The sequence below is a fragment of the Armigeres subalbatus genome, chromosome 2 (assembly GCF_024139115.2).
Source record: "Armigeres subalbatus isolate Guangzhou_Male chromosome 2, GZ_Asu_2, whole genome shotgun sequence".
Lineage (NCBI taxonomy): Eukaryota > Metazoa > Arthropoda > Insecta > Diptera > Culicidae > Armigeres > Armigeres subalbatus.
Genome location: NC_085140.1, coordinates 422250737 through 422265451, shown reverse-complemented (window position 1 = coordinate 422265451; position 14715 = coordinate 422250737). Strand labels below are relative to the sequence as shown.

The window sequence follows — 14715 nt, the reverse complement described above, 5'->3', positions numbered from 1 at the left end:
TTTTGAAAAGTAATAATTCTCTGGTAGGAATAACTAAATTTTTCGCACTTTTTCCTAATCTAATCTCCTACAAACTCTAAATTACAGACATATAGGACTTTTACTTAGAACGTTCATAACTATCATAAAATCAAACTGTCATTTTTATTGTGTTAATTCTGTGGAGATCGGAAAAGCATAGAATCAACAAAATCCTTCATAAACCAAGAAAATAAAGGAGCGCTGAGTATTTACTAGATTTGAATCAGAAATTTGTCAACATATCTCTAAAACACAAATTCATAACACCACGCACGGTCGATCATGCAACAACTAGCCTACGAAAATGCATGCAGCTTAATCAACAAAGTTTTGAGCACTACTGTCCAAACTGAATGAATGTATCTCTCGTTCTCTGATTGTGGCTCGAAATCAAAAATAACCGATGGAATTTTCGAAAAGAGTAATGTATGTACGCTTCATCCAATCATATAAACATGACGAAATCAAAGTACGAAAATGTTGTAGATATTGAAGAAGACGCAGGAGAAGTGAAGAAACAGAAGACGGAAAGAATTTTTGTGATTTAGTGAGTGACTTTCTGAGGTGTGTTTGAATGTGAATTGGCGGTTTTCCTATAGACTTTTTTTTCGAAATATTTTTTTTCCTTGGAAATAGTGTGAAAATGTGCGACTTACACTCGAGAATGTTCTCTACGGTGGAAATGGAAAGTTGTTCACAGATGGAGCGGGAAGTTGGGAAGGATTTTGTGTGCGTGCACGTGTTTGTGTTGTAGTGCGAGGAAACCTTTGAGGGACAAGTGTTTGTGTGTTTGTGTCTTTGTCTGTAAAGGAAATCAAGATAATCAACGGAAGATTCGAAAAGAACTGAGAATACAAACTGAGGATAGATTCACGAGTACATTGACGGTGACAATTCTTTCAAATAAGAGAATGCTAAGTTATATACTGAGCTGCCATTTAACAAAATAAAAGTACTTTTCATTACTGCCGGAGTAGGAATGGAATAACAAGCAGTACTTGGTGTTGGTATATATTGAAATATTACAATGCAATAATTTCCGAGAAGAAACTTAGCCTACGATATATTTATTTAAGGAACACAAAAACGTTTAAAGAAATTAACTGTAATTTAAATTTTAATTCATCCCTTTTTTCTATTGCAGTAGCAATGAATTTAAATTAGGCATTGTAGGTTGGGGTCGTACATTAATTACGTAAGCATTTTTTCAGAGTTTTTCAAACCCCACTCCCCCCATATAAGATACAAATATTCTTTTATTTATTTGGAACGAAAATGGCAGACTCCCCCTCCCCCCATAAGTGCTTACGTTATTAGTGTACGACCTGACACAGTGACAGAATTTTTGGTATTGCAATGAGTTTATTTTATCAATAAATTTCTAGTGTTACTTCCGGTATAATTTTCGATTATTTAGAACTGCTGTTAAATGGTAGACTTTTTAAACCTTAAAAATAGAAATAAATACTCAACCTGAGCAATACAGGTTTCGCAATCCTCTGGAAGAATGAAAAATGTATCAAGACCAAACATATATAGAAGACCAATGCTTTCCAACAATTGTCCAATTTATTGAAGGAAATCTTATTAGTGAACAAGGTGTAAAGCAAGTGGACAATATAAGACTGATGTCTTTCTACAAAAATATACAAAAAAATTTTTGATTGAAATTTGGACAAAGAAAATGTTTGCCACAAATTCTTGCTATCAATATTTATATTTATTTTACATATATTATGCTTTCTAAAAAATCTTGAAAGTGAAAAATCGAACGTTCATCAGTTAAATTAGGAAAAATCTGTCTTTTTTAAAGCATTATTTAACAATTCCGAGTTTTTGTTTAATTTTTTTTCATTTTAATACCTATTAGTTTCTTGCAATATATTCAAGTTTTTCAACTAAAGATTTGAATGGTGTTTGTTTGACTTTGCATTATTTCCATTGTAGATTTTTTCATTATCCCCAAAACCCACATTAACCAGAATTCAATTACTATGTAACGCATATTTTGTATTCGAACAATGCAACTCCCATTGATCTAAGTAATCATTTTGCGGAAGCTGGTGAATAAGTTTCTCATTTAGGGTTTTTGAGATATCCATAATATTAAGAAACAAAGTCTCGGTCGGTTCCTCTCCTTTGATGTTAACTTTTCTTATCATTGCATTGAATTGTGTAATTCTACCGGAGATTTTTAATTTCGATGACGTACAGGATGATTGCATCTTGCACTTTTGGCTGCATCTTGCAACAATCACGGTTGTAATTTTGAATCCAGTTAAATTATTAACGAAAAATTAAATCAATGAAAAGATTGATACGCAGGAACGAACTCTTCGGAACCCAATTTTGTTCCACCTCGCGATTTCAAGGGCACCAGTGTCAATACCTACTGAACCAACGAGCAGCTGTCATCTTTTTATTCTACGCTTGCTGTGACGCAGCGAAGCCAAAATAAAAAGATGACAGTCATTCGTTGCTTGTTTATCGAGACTGGTGCCTCCTTGAACGCGAGGTATAGTTTATTAGGATTCTGGACAGTTTTACCCAAGATGAATACACCACTAGGTGTTCCAATCTGCCAAATTCACGATTCAGCCATCAGCAGAAATAATAAGATGGAAGCGTGTACTTTATTGGCTAATATTGAACCATTTTGTGATCTCAAAAAGATAATCATTTATATCTCCTAATTTTATTGCTTGTCTTTAATGACATGACAGGTTTTCTTAAATGATATGTCCAGGGTGTATGTTTCAGATTAAGGCAGTAATGTACCCCTGAAGAATGATGAAAATTATTCACATTCCATTATCAATCGATAATATTATTATAAACAAATTAAACATAATTTGCATTTGTTTTGAAATCGTTATTTTCGAACCATTGCGCCAAAGGCCATTTATGCCAAACAACACCTTTTATGCCGAACAACACCAAATGAAATTATGCCAAACGATTTATACCAAATGACTTTACCTATTAAAACACATTGTTCATAACACAGTAAGGTATCAATAACAGAATTAGGTATTATTGAGTTATTTTAACCTCGGGTAGGTTTGGCTGTTTCTTCATTACGATTTCCTTTTTTCTTCATTTCTGTTTTTTCTTTCTTCCACTTTCCAACTCCCTTTCCCCTATAATCAACTTTGATCTTTCTACTATTTTTTTAATTTTATATTCATTGTTTCTTTTTTCTCTTTCTTCTTTTTACTTTCTCCTCCGTTCTTTTTTCATCTTCTTTCTTCCCTTTTCATTTTCTCTCTTTCCTTTTTCTTCCTCCACATTACTCCATGAAGCATCATTCCTTTAATTTCTATCATGTTATATTTCTTTTTATAATGTTTTTTTTTGCCTTTTTTATTTCTTCATATTCACTTTACTTTGGAATAAACGGATTTTCAGTTTCACAAAAAAATCATATTTACCTTGATTACAGAGAAACAGGCGTCTCACTTAGAACAAAATGCTATCAAAATCATCGTCACGAAAGCATCATAGCCCAGTACTGAAGGCACTGTGTGTGGCCAAGTAGCAACCATATGGCGGCAGTGTGCTAACGTAAAACACAAGCAAATCCGACAGAAGCGCCGGTGGCTCAATGATCACATACACAAAAAAATGTATCGACCGTTAAAAGGGTGAACTATGGAATATGTGTTGAGTGCGACGTCTGTTTCTCTGTACCTTGATTTTGTTTTCCTTGTTCCTTTTCCGTGTTCCTTTTCCTTAATTTTTTTTTATATTTTTACATTCTTCAAGTCGATTCAAGTGTTCACTTATTTAATCTATTCATTTTGTGAAAAAAAAATCTCCTTCCTCTTTATCCCTATAACACTCCCCCAAACCTTATACTCGTCTCAATAGATAGAGAATATTGGTAGCGATTATTTCGGCATAAAGTCATTTTGCATAACGGACATTTTGCATAATTGTGAACAACGTCAAAAGTGAGGGTCATTTGATATAACGGACATTTGGCATTTGGCTTGACTAAGTGATGATGGAAAAACCGGAATGGTTTTAATTTTTTTTAGCAACCTTTATTGACGTGATTTTTTATATTTATATTAAAATATATAGATTAATCTATACTTAAACCGGAATGGTGAATATAACACAGGTCGGTAATAATATTAGACATGACCATTTCGTAGAAAGCTTGCATTAGCCGAGTTATAGAGCAATGATAATTGTTATCCCTCCATTGGATTTAAGGTTCACCCAGTGAAAAGCAATGCCAGCAAACAATGGAAGCTGATAGAGCGCTTTTTCAACCAAAAATAGACTTCTGCAGCTAAAAATCTAGCTTACTCAGCTGGGATGTTTATCAATCAAAGCAATGGTGGAAATGATTCTTTGGCACTTGCTCGAATTAAGGCAACGGTGGGTGTGATCCCTTCTTTAAAGAAGGTGCTTGCCCGTATTAACGCAATGCTTGATGTGATCCCTTCTTTAAAAGTAAACGTTTGCTCGTAATAAGGCAAGGGGAGATATGACCCATTTTGGAAAACTAGGCCTTTGCGCGGAATAAGGCATTGGCGGATGTGATTCAAGTAGGCGCTAGTTTGGATTAAGGTGGATGTTATTACTTTAAAAAAAAAAGTGCTGCCCCGGGTTAAGGCAATAGTGGATATGTACCCTTCTTAAAAAGTAGGCATTTGCGCAGAATAAGGTAAATCTTCCATTACCATTACTATGCCATTGATCTCTTTTTCGAAGGTGAGCGTTTGCTCGGTGAAAGGCAATGGTGGATGTGATTCCTTATTTAAAAGTAGCTTGCCCGAATTAAGGTAATTGCAATTGAGGCAATGGCGATGTGCCTAATTTTAAAGTAGGAGTTTGCATCTTTAGACTGATTAGATTATCAGAACGTATTCTCGATTTATATTATACATATGTGAAAAATACATATAGAATAACCGAGTTTTGGTCATTTGGCATAAAGTTACATGGATTAAGGTCATTAGGTATAAAGTCCATTTGGCATCATTTTGAACTGCAACTCAATCAATCATTGCCTTAATCAATGAAAAAAAGGGATCACATCCATCATTGCCTTAATCCGGACAAATACCATCTTCTAAAGCATAGCTTCCCAAAGTTGGGGGGTCGCGACCCACTTCCATAAGATTTACACAGGCTGGGGGGTCGCGACCCACCATTTTGGGAAACTATGTTCTAAAGAAGTATTCACTTCCACCGTTTTCTTATTCTGGACAAATGTCTAATTCTAGAAAAAGTATAACACCCACCATTGCCTTAATCTGAACGAACGCCTACCTTGAACGAATAAATCATATCCACTACTGGAAGGAATTACATTTACCGTTACCGAGTCTCGGGCAAACGGAAACATTAACTTTTGCTTTATACCTGGCTAATGCATACTTTCTACGAAAGGATTATGTCTTATCAATATTATTATTGACCGAATTCTGTTCTTTCTGTTTCTTTCACAGTTCTAAATTATGCCAAATGACCCACCGTCTTGTTGCAGTTCAAAATTATGTCAAATGACCTTATGTTAAAAAACGTTATCCCAAATGACTATGCCAAATGACCTAGACCCGAGAATATTTGTACTAAATTTGGCAGAAATCGGTCCAGAAGCTCATAATTTACAGCAATTTCGTGCGAATGCGTAATTTTTAAGATGGGATGGGAATTACATTTACCAGGGTTTGTAGAAATCGCTCTCAATAGATAACGAACAACGACAAAAGAGAGGCAAATCTGTATCTAGCCATGAAAACAGGTTTATCAAACTTGTATGCAAGTACAAAAAAAAAGAATTGGATAGGCAGCCCAAACCGAGAAGTGACGATAAAACGAGTTGTTCTCGCTCATTTTGGGTACCATGTTTTTTAGCACAGCTGTTTAAAACAAGTTGAAATGCATCATCAGAAGCATCAAACCCCCCTGTGTTTGGAGGTGTCTAAAAGAAATTGAACAGGGGGGGGGCTACCCCAAATCAGTCATTTATCATAACAGCTTGCTACAAAAGTCCTTCACGGTATGCTACTTATCGTGTGTATAAAGAGATGAAAATTAAATTGCTTTATTTTTTTCTTTTTTGGATTCAAACCCTGATATTGAAAATTACTTTATTCAGGCCAAACGCATTTTTATTTAAAAAACGAACAGTGGGTAATGTCTGTGACATAATCGCTAAGTGGACGTAGGACTTGACTTGACCATGCCTTTAAGATACATAATATGTCCAAATTTCCCACATCAGCTATTTTGGATAAATAATCGGCGTTGCATACCATACCTTGGCAAAATCTCATCTCATCAAACCGACACAGAAATCAAATCTACCTCGAACAAGAATCATCAAAAACAATTCAGGAAGTATCTGTCCGGTCACGGAATATTACCCTCGACAGTGGCAACCTTCCCACTGAAGGACTGCCTGAAATAAGCCACAAGTTTGCCCAGCAGGGGATGTAGGGCCTCCTAATCCGTGCGATAGCGACTGAAGGAGAACATTATTTTTAACTCTTAGAGCCTTGAAAAAGGCTGTTTTCTTCGGCTAAGTCCAAAAAGTAAGAAAACGATCTTTTCAAATAACCGCGAATTTCTAGTGGTGGTATAAAAAAGACTGAATGCTCTGCGACCGAATGCACTTTTCTTTTATACCTTATTTTGAATCTTCTCTGCTTCCCAATTGGTGGGTCAATCAGCCAGTGTCTTGTATCCCGCTTCTTTGTCAGCCAAAGCGTCATCATCATCAACGCGTTCGAGAAGGACTTCTTCTTTTTTACGCTTGTTGCTCGCTACTGGCGTCTATTTCCTAACGGGACTTTTCGCTTGATACAGGCCAATAAGCCGGGCAAGCGAGCTTAGAATTGCAGTTCAGGTGAGAAGTACGTGTTCTTTTCTGAGACAACATTGTTAGTAGTAGATGGAAGGAAACACCCTGACATGGGTTTTCGGGTGATAAGATTTAGAATTGGTAACATGGGACGATCATTCAGTCACGTTCGCTTTGTGTGCGGTCAGTATCAAACAATGTTTATCTAGATATTTCTTGATCAATGCCAAAAAATCCAACATTTGATGAAAAATCGATTGATAGCTTATTAATGTTTGAGCTGTTTTTTTTAATCCAAATATTCAAATATTATGTGAGAGATTTGGACATCTTCTTATGTTTTTTTTAGGCATAGTCAAGCGAAGTCGCTATTTATGAAAATCACGCATAAAATTTTATCACTAGAATATTGGAGTACAATTTCTATCCCGAAAGATATTGAAAGCTTTGATCTCTATTATTGGTTCTCTGAAGAACCGTTTGTTTTTTGGACATACATGCTGCATCATGTGGCTTTTCTTCAGCCTGTCTCGGCTCATCACCGATGCCGGCCGGTCTCGGCTCGACTTCGACTCTGCTGCTGCTGCCGGTATCTGCTCAGCATTGCTGCTTTGTCGGGTCTGTAGGGTGGACTGCTGCTGTACTGGCTAGGTTTCGGCTGATGATGGTGGCTTCGATGGTGTCGAGTCGAGAAAGCGGTCGGTGCAGACTTCATTCCCTGGTGTGAGTGCTGTTAAATCGATGATGTGGCTGGTTGCTTCGCTTGTCCCGGTCAGAATGAAAGGAAAAAATCGCGTTGCGCTATTTTATGGCTTCTCAGCAGACCCAGCGGCTGCTCATTCGCTGGTGTCTGCACCAATCAGAACGTGGTAATGGAATGATGCAAGAATTATGCGGTGCGGTACCCATATTTATAGGTTCCCTTGATCTCAATGTTTTTCATTGAAAACAGTTTCATGCCTATTGAAACAAGTTTTCGGGTCTTATCAAGCATGGACATGAAAGGCATACTTGAAATCTGTCGATTGAGGGGCTTACCGCAGAAATTCGTCCACTGAGACGAACGCTATTAACGTTTAAAATCTTTCAACACAGCGTAACGCGGTCGATTTGAATAATTTGAAATGACACCCGGTATAGTAAAGAGAGACGTAAGTCCTACGTCAAAAAAAGATATCCTCGATCATTGACCGGCATACGTAATCTTTTTTAATACTGAAACATGAATTTACATTCACAGAAGAAATCATTCCCTCCTTTGCCTTATCCTGGTCGAACGCGAACTTCTAATAAAGTGGTCATAGGCCTTTTAACGAACGACTTTCGGAAAAAAACATTACACCCGATTCTTTTTTTACACGGGGGATGCGTTCCGTTGCGCTCCTCGCGCAACTGCGCTCTGATATGCAGAGTAAGCTCAACGACCTTGCCGAGCGCTCCTCCTCGGCAGGTTTAGTCATCAACGTCAACAAAACCAAATCGTTGGATGTAAACACGGTGACTCCTTCCAGTTTCACAGTAGCCGGGCAACCAGTGGAGAATGTTGAAAGCTTCCAATATCTTGGTAGCCAAATGGCGTCAGACGGCGGTACCAAGATCGACATAGGCGCACGGATCAAGAAAGCAAGGGCTGCTTTTGCGAGTTTAAGAAATATCTGAAAAAACAGGCAGATAAGTGAACGCACCAAAATACGAGTTCTCAATTCTAACATGAAATCTGTGCTGTTAGGTATACGCTAGCGAAAGTGTTGAGTATTCTCCACTGATACACACCATGAGTGGAGAACACTCAACGGCTGCAGGTGTTCATTAACAGATGCCTGCGGTATATAATTCGGGCCTGGTGGCCTCACAACTGGATCTCAAGTCGGCCCTTTGCACCACCGGAGGTGTACAGGACCCATAACATGGCACATCAGCCTTAATCGACATTGATTCACTTATTAAAAAGTAGATTTCATAATTTAAACGATATAAAATACGTTCACGCATATTTCGAAGCGAATAAAAATAATCAAAAGAAAAAGTGTCAAGATTGTAACGATTGTAACGATTCTGTCTGTTTGGGCCACCGTTGTTTATATTTAACCCATCCTCCCCTACAAAGAATTCTGTTTGTATGTGATTTACATTTATGCAACTTGTCACTCACCTAAACTTATATTTATTAACGTTAAAGTGTTTTAAACGACATATTATTTTTAATTCATTGAGAATTGTTGGAACAGTTTGCAAGGTTAATCGATACATTACTGTTGCTCACAACAACGAGCAAACAAAATATCGCGTTGAAAAAAGTCTACCAGTCAACAGTTTAAAATAATCGAAGAATTTTAAGTATTTTGAACGACAATGAGATAATCTTTCAATAATTTTGTTGATAAGCATTTTTAATTTGTTCTTTATTTATTTATCAATTTTTTAGACTTGGTTTCTCAGAAAAAGTTCCACGTAAATATCAGTATCAGTAAAAAAATGTAAATAAAAATAAAGAAAAACAAATACTCAAACCAAGATTACAACCGAAAGAAAGATAAAACAACCATATTAAGAAACAGTTAGTTAATATATTCCATCCGGAGAAAGAAACAACAACCAACCAACACAGAGAGACGAATACATAGAACGGAAGACCGAATAAAAAGAAAGAAAAATCTGTGTCATACCAGGTGTTGGGGGTGTGCTACCTCGTGATGGTTCCGCACCTGGAACCCCAGGTGCTCCTAAATTACCGCTAGATGATGATCCCTTACTTGTATATAGCTTGGATGAACGTGCCGCCGATGCCTGCGGGGGAGAATCCGATTCAGAGAAATGCGGTAAAATTGAATTGTCGTGTGCACCATTAGTACATATAACGTATATTGCTCAGGCTGGGCAGTTAGTTAGCTGGAGTATTCCGTAATAAGCCCTCGTTCCTGGATGGGTCTTACCTGCATTCGTATGTGTTCTAGCTTAACGGGACTGGGAATGAATCCCACCTCACAGCCTTCCTTAACCAATCGCCCAATCCACCAATTATTGTCATATTTCTCCTGTAAGTGCAACCGTGGGGGGAGAGAGAAAAATGGTAAATATAGAGTATGGCTTATTGTCACCAATTTATGTGGATGTTCAGAGCACTAGTTTACAAAATTAACTGAAATGTTATTTTCCAAAATATTTCCTTCATCATTATAAAGATCTGACAAGAAAAACTCAACTCAGATAAATCATAATTTCAATAGGTTTAAATTATCAAATTTTCAAGAGTGTTTTTTTTCAACTTGTCACAAAAGGAGCTAAAAAGATGCTGTAAGTATATGAGCCAAATCCGTCAAAAATAAAAACCGCTTTAACTCGCGAAAAGAATGAAATAATATTGCTTTGTTACATACGTTAGAATAGGCTTAAAGTAGCTGCTCAAATTTGTTAAATATTTTTATCGAAAACTAAAACAAATAGAAATTGAAAAATAAAATGTAATTCTCAATATTTAAAAATTTAAAAAAATCAGTTGGTGACAGCATCGATCAACACATTTAAAATAAAAATCTCGCGAACTAGTGTTGGCATCCGCCGTACAGTGCTTATTTACGATTCCTACCTTGATATGAAGAAAATCGCCGACCTCGAACGAGACTGCACTGCCGTGAACCGGCGAGTCGTCGTCCAAACTGCCATCGTATGAAACATTCGTCCTCACAGCAAATGCAACAGGTTTACTCTGTTCGGGAAGATGGAAGATGGAAACGGAAGGTGTGTGTAGAGTAATTGATTTTCATTTTATTGCGGAAGTTTGTGTATCACCAAGTGGATAACGGAACGAGTGGAAGTTCGTTAAGCAAGCGATAAGTGTAATTAATATAGAATATTATGCGGTGTGTAACTTTTCCAAGCTATTTATAACGTTTTTATAACCAGAACAACGTGAATCAAACGAATGATGGAAATGCTTATTGTTCTATAATAAACCAAAATCTGTAAATATATGTCATACAGAGAGCCACACGAGTGTGGAATTGTTTTCTTCAATTGCAAGCAATTTTAAATTGTAAATACCCGTGGAAGTAATCTTCGTTTATAAATTTATGACGTTGATGACTATAAAAGCCAAGACATTTTTAACGGTAAAGCAACTAGTTCAATTTTATTTTATGGCTGTGTTCTTAGCTTACATATTATAGCAAAAGTGCATCCATCCTTGATGTTAGAATACTTGTACGGTATAATTAACGAAAAACCTTAGTTTGTACTCCAACGACTAATGACGGTGGAAGACCGACACTTGATTACAATGAATTGCATATTATTCGGCAACTCGGCCATACGAAAATCATTTTTTTGTTAAATATCTTGGTTGTGCATATACACAGCACATGTTTCGAAATGGACAAATTGACATGAAATCTGCGAAAAAGAATCCACGTGTCTTGGAGGGACTCGAACCCTCAACCTCCTACTCTTAAATCAAGCATCCGAAAGATATACAATTTGCGTAAAAGAGCTAACCGCGGTGGAGGTTGGTACTCCGATTCTGATGGCTTTTCCGCAATCGAGACCTTTAAGTGGTCTTGTTGTGTAGGGGTTTTCACGCCTATCTAGAGAGTAGGAGGTTGAGGGTTCGAGTCCCTCCAAGACACGTGGATTCTTTTTCGCAAATTTCATATCAATTTGTCCATTTCGAAGCATATGCTGTGCATATGCACAGCCAAAATATACACCCGACCAGCAACTGTTCGATTTTCTAACAATTCTAACCTACCAAAACCAATATTACAATTGGGCATATGCGAGGTTGATAGATACTTATACAAAAATGTAATCTTATAAACAAATATTAAAAAAAGCTTGCAAAATTGTTAGATCTCATACAATATTTGTATTAGAATCTAGAATTTTCGTATATGCCCAGTTCTTATACAGGTTTTGGTAGGTTGTTATTCAAAATTGTTAAAAAATATAACAATCATCGGTTGGGTGATACATTTCATATGAAAGACATTTTTGGATTTCTACAATTAGAGTGCTCTGAATAAACACTTACAGGGTCTAGCCCTTAGTCTAGCAACTAATTTTTGTAAAAACTAAACTTTCAAAATGATGGTTTGCAGTCTTGTCTTGCATCGGAGTGTAGTTATACATCCGAACACACGATCGTTTTGAAAATGACAATGCTTCCGGGGACAAGCAAATACTGAGGTAACCACAATCTTCAAATTAAAAAGCTCCTAAAGTTCAGGATAGATACTGATTGAGTCGGAAACACGGCTTGTGACATCTTTTTGAGAAATTAAGCCATAGGCAATTTGCCCCATATGGTTACAATTCGGGGCATCCTAGATTTCTGTTCTTTGAGGAATAGGCCATATTATAATCGGTTCTGAATCCTGGCTATCGACTTTCCCAAAATGATGAACAACAAGTTCGATGAAAGCTTTTTGAAGACGTGATATTATCCGAAACATTCTAAAATAGTAAATATGTAAATTGGCCGTTTGGCCGAAAGACAAATAAACTTTTGTGTCTGATTAACAATTCATTAACAAATAAACGAATAAAAAAAATTATTTAATTTTCAAGTGTCACAACGCCCGTGTTCTATCTCGTCATTGCCGGAGCTCCATCAGTTGTTTGTTAGGGCTTTTCAAAGTTTTTAAAGAAGAGTTCAAGCTTCTTCATACAGGTCTTAATAGATTTCCCCAGGTCTATCCCTGTAGTCGCTTCCTTAACTGGGATCAAAGCTGCTTCCTCTGTGATATGACGATGATCATAAATTATGATGACCCTTATGATGACAGCTACATGTGCCTTGTTTTTAACTTAAGTATTTTCATCGATTGCGAGCAAGTAGAATCAGAAACAGGTGGCTTTTTCACTTAACGTAGTTTTCAAATCTTCTATGAGAACTTCAATTCTTCACCGTGCTTTACGAGAAACTTATACTATAGTGAAGGAGACTATTCCTTTACAGCACAGGATATCACCAAAAGGCCATATGCATTCCCTAACAAGGTCTCCATCCTGGATAGGTTTCATCGTATTGCCAAAGCCTCATTAACAGCAAAACTACAGTATTTATTAATACTGGATATGAAGGAGCTTATCGAACCAGATAGGAAAGCTTTCGGGCCAATTATAAAGTACATTTTTTATACGCTGCGGGCCACATCAAAATGATCCGCGGGCCGTGCGTTGGGCAGCCTTACACTAGATGGACCACCATTGCTTTTATGGTCGATCCTGACTTCGTGACGATTTGTGGCTCTTCCGAAACACGGTTGATGATAAACCTATGAAAATTGAGGCCCTGAGGAAGGTCACAAATGGACTTAAAAGTTGGACAAAATTGAAAAACGGTGTGTTGGTTTTGTCAAGACTGAAAAGCCGTCTCCAAAACAATAAACTACAATCGAAAAATAATAGAAAAATGTCGTTTGACCGAACAAGTCATTTGGCCGGAAATGCCGTTTTGCCGAAATGTCGTTTAACAGAAAAGGCCATTTGGCCGAAAATGTCATCTGACCGAACAGTTCATCAGGGATATGGTGCGGTACGAAACTCTTTGCGTGCAGCACGCGTTGTTAGGAGCAACCCCGTTTAGCTCGAGAGAGGCGAGTAAGTGCGGATCGTACTCGGGGCTCTCAAAGAGTCATGCATAGAGCAGAGCGCTTTGGTGTTCTATAGAAAGATGGTTGATTGGCGTTTTCTTTGTTCGACATTCGCAATATGAATAAATAAGATAGTTAAAATGCATTTCAATCACTTTTTAATTCTTATACATATCTATGGATATATGTGAATTGATTTTTAATATTTATTTACCTTGAAAATATTTCAATATATTCCGACAGGAACGCATTTTTTATAACGGAAGTCCATTTTTACCTAAATTCCAAAAACTACGAAAAATTACTTCAACGAAAATCGATTGTCGTAGATTTAGAAATTCCTCGTGCTTATCAAAAAAACACGTATATGGAACCCCTTTAATTCCAAAATAATTTGCTCATAAAGCAACCCAAATGCATTTAATAACTATTCATTATATTGATCCGCTATTTCAACATTGATCATTTTGACTGTTACTATAAAGCTACAATCTTTGAGAGAATAATCTACTGGCAATTAAAATACATTGTTTTACAAATGGAAGAGATTTTTAAGTATTTCAGACATACTCTTTTTATCAATGGTGAATGTAGCCGGATTTTTTTTTAATTTCTACCAACGGCACTTCCAAAAGCGTGGCTTGTTGTTGCAGTCATCTATGATTTTTGGATTACTTTCTAAGAAGAAATCGCATAAATGAGTTCCAAATATCTGCAAACACATAACTTTTTATTGTTGTAAAGCAAACAAACAAGAAACAATTAAAAATATTTGTCGTCCATTGTTTGGCGGGCATTTAATATGATTTCAATTTTCTCGATGAATTCCAAATGCACAATGTGCACTACCCGTGCTACCCGAAAGGGTAGTGCAGTCTTTTACTCGCACGCAGCAGCGAGAGCCCGAGCCCCTTCGGCTCTTTGGCTCGCAAAATTTGAGAGACGTGCATAAGAATGTGGGTGCTGCACGAACATTTTTCGCACCGCTCTGAGTATTTAGACAATCCCTGCAGCTCATATGGCCGAAAAAGTTGTTTGGTAGAACTTGTAATTTGGCCGGAATTGCGTTTGACAGAAATGGTTATTTGGCGAAAATTTCGTGTAGCTCGTGACATGAAATATCGTTAGGTCGAATGAAGTAGGATTTCTCACTTTTCACTTCTTATTTTAAAAACTGTGCCAAGTGAGAAGTACAAAATGAGAAGTGAGAGTGGAAAAATATAAAGTAAGATATCTTACTTTCACTCCTCACTCCTCATTTCTTATTTCACACTTCTCACT

The 14715-nt window shown here is 36.9% G+C and overlaps 1 protein-coding gene across 4 annotated transcripts in view; it reads right to left on the bottom strand.

Moving 5' to 3' along the window:
- LOC134213467 (voltage-dependent L-type calcium channel subunit beta-1) overlaps positions 1-14715 on the bottom strand; it is a 405504-nt gene that overhangs the window by 27639 nt on the left and 363150 nt on the right. For all 4 annotated transcript variants that reach the window (XM_062692544.1, XM_062692543.1, XM_062692545.1 and 1 more), the window contains 3 exons: positions 10431-10550; positions 9778-9879; positions 9511-9631 (listed from right to left, as the gene is read on the bottom strand). In XM_062692544.1, the coding sequence (XP_062548528.1) occupies positions 9511-9631; positions 9778-9879; positions 10431-10550 (343 nt within the window). The remainder of the gene's footprint in view (positions 1-9510; positions 9632-9777; positions 9880-10430; positions 10551-14715) is intronic.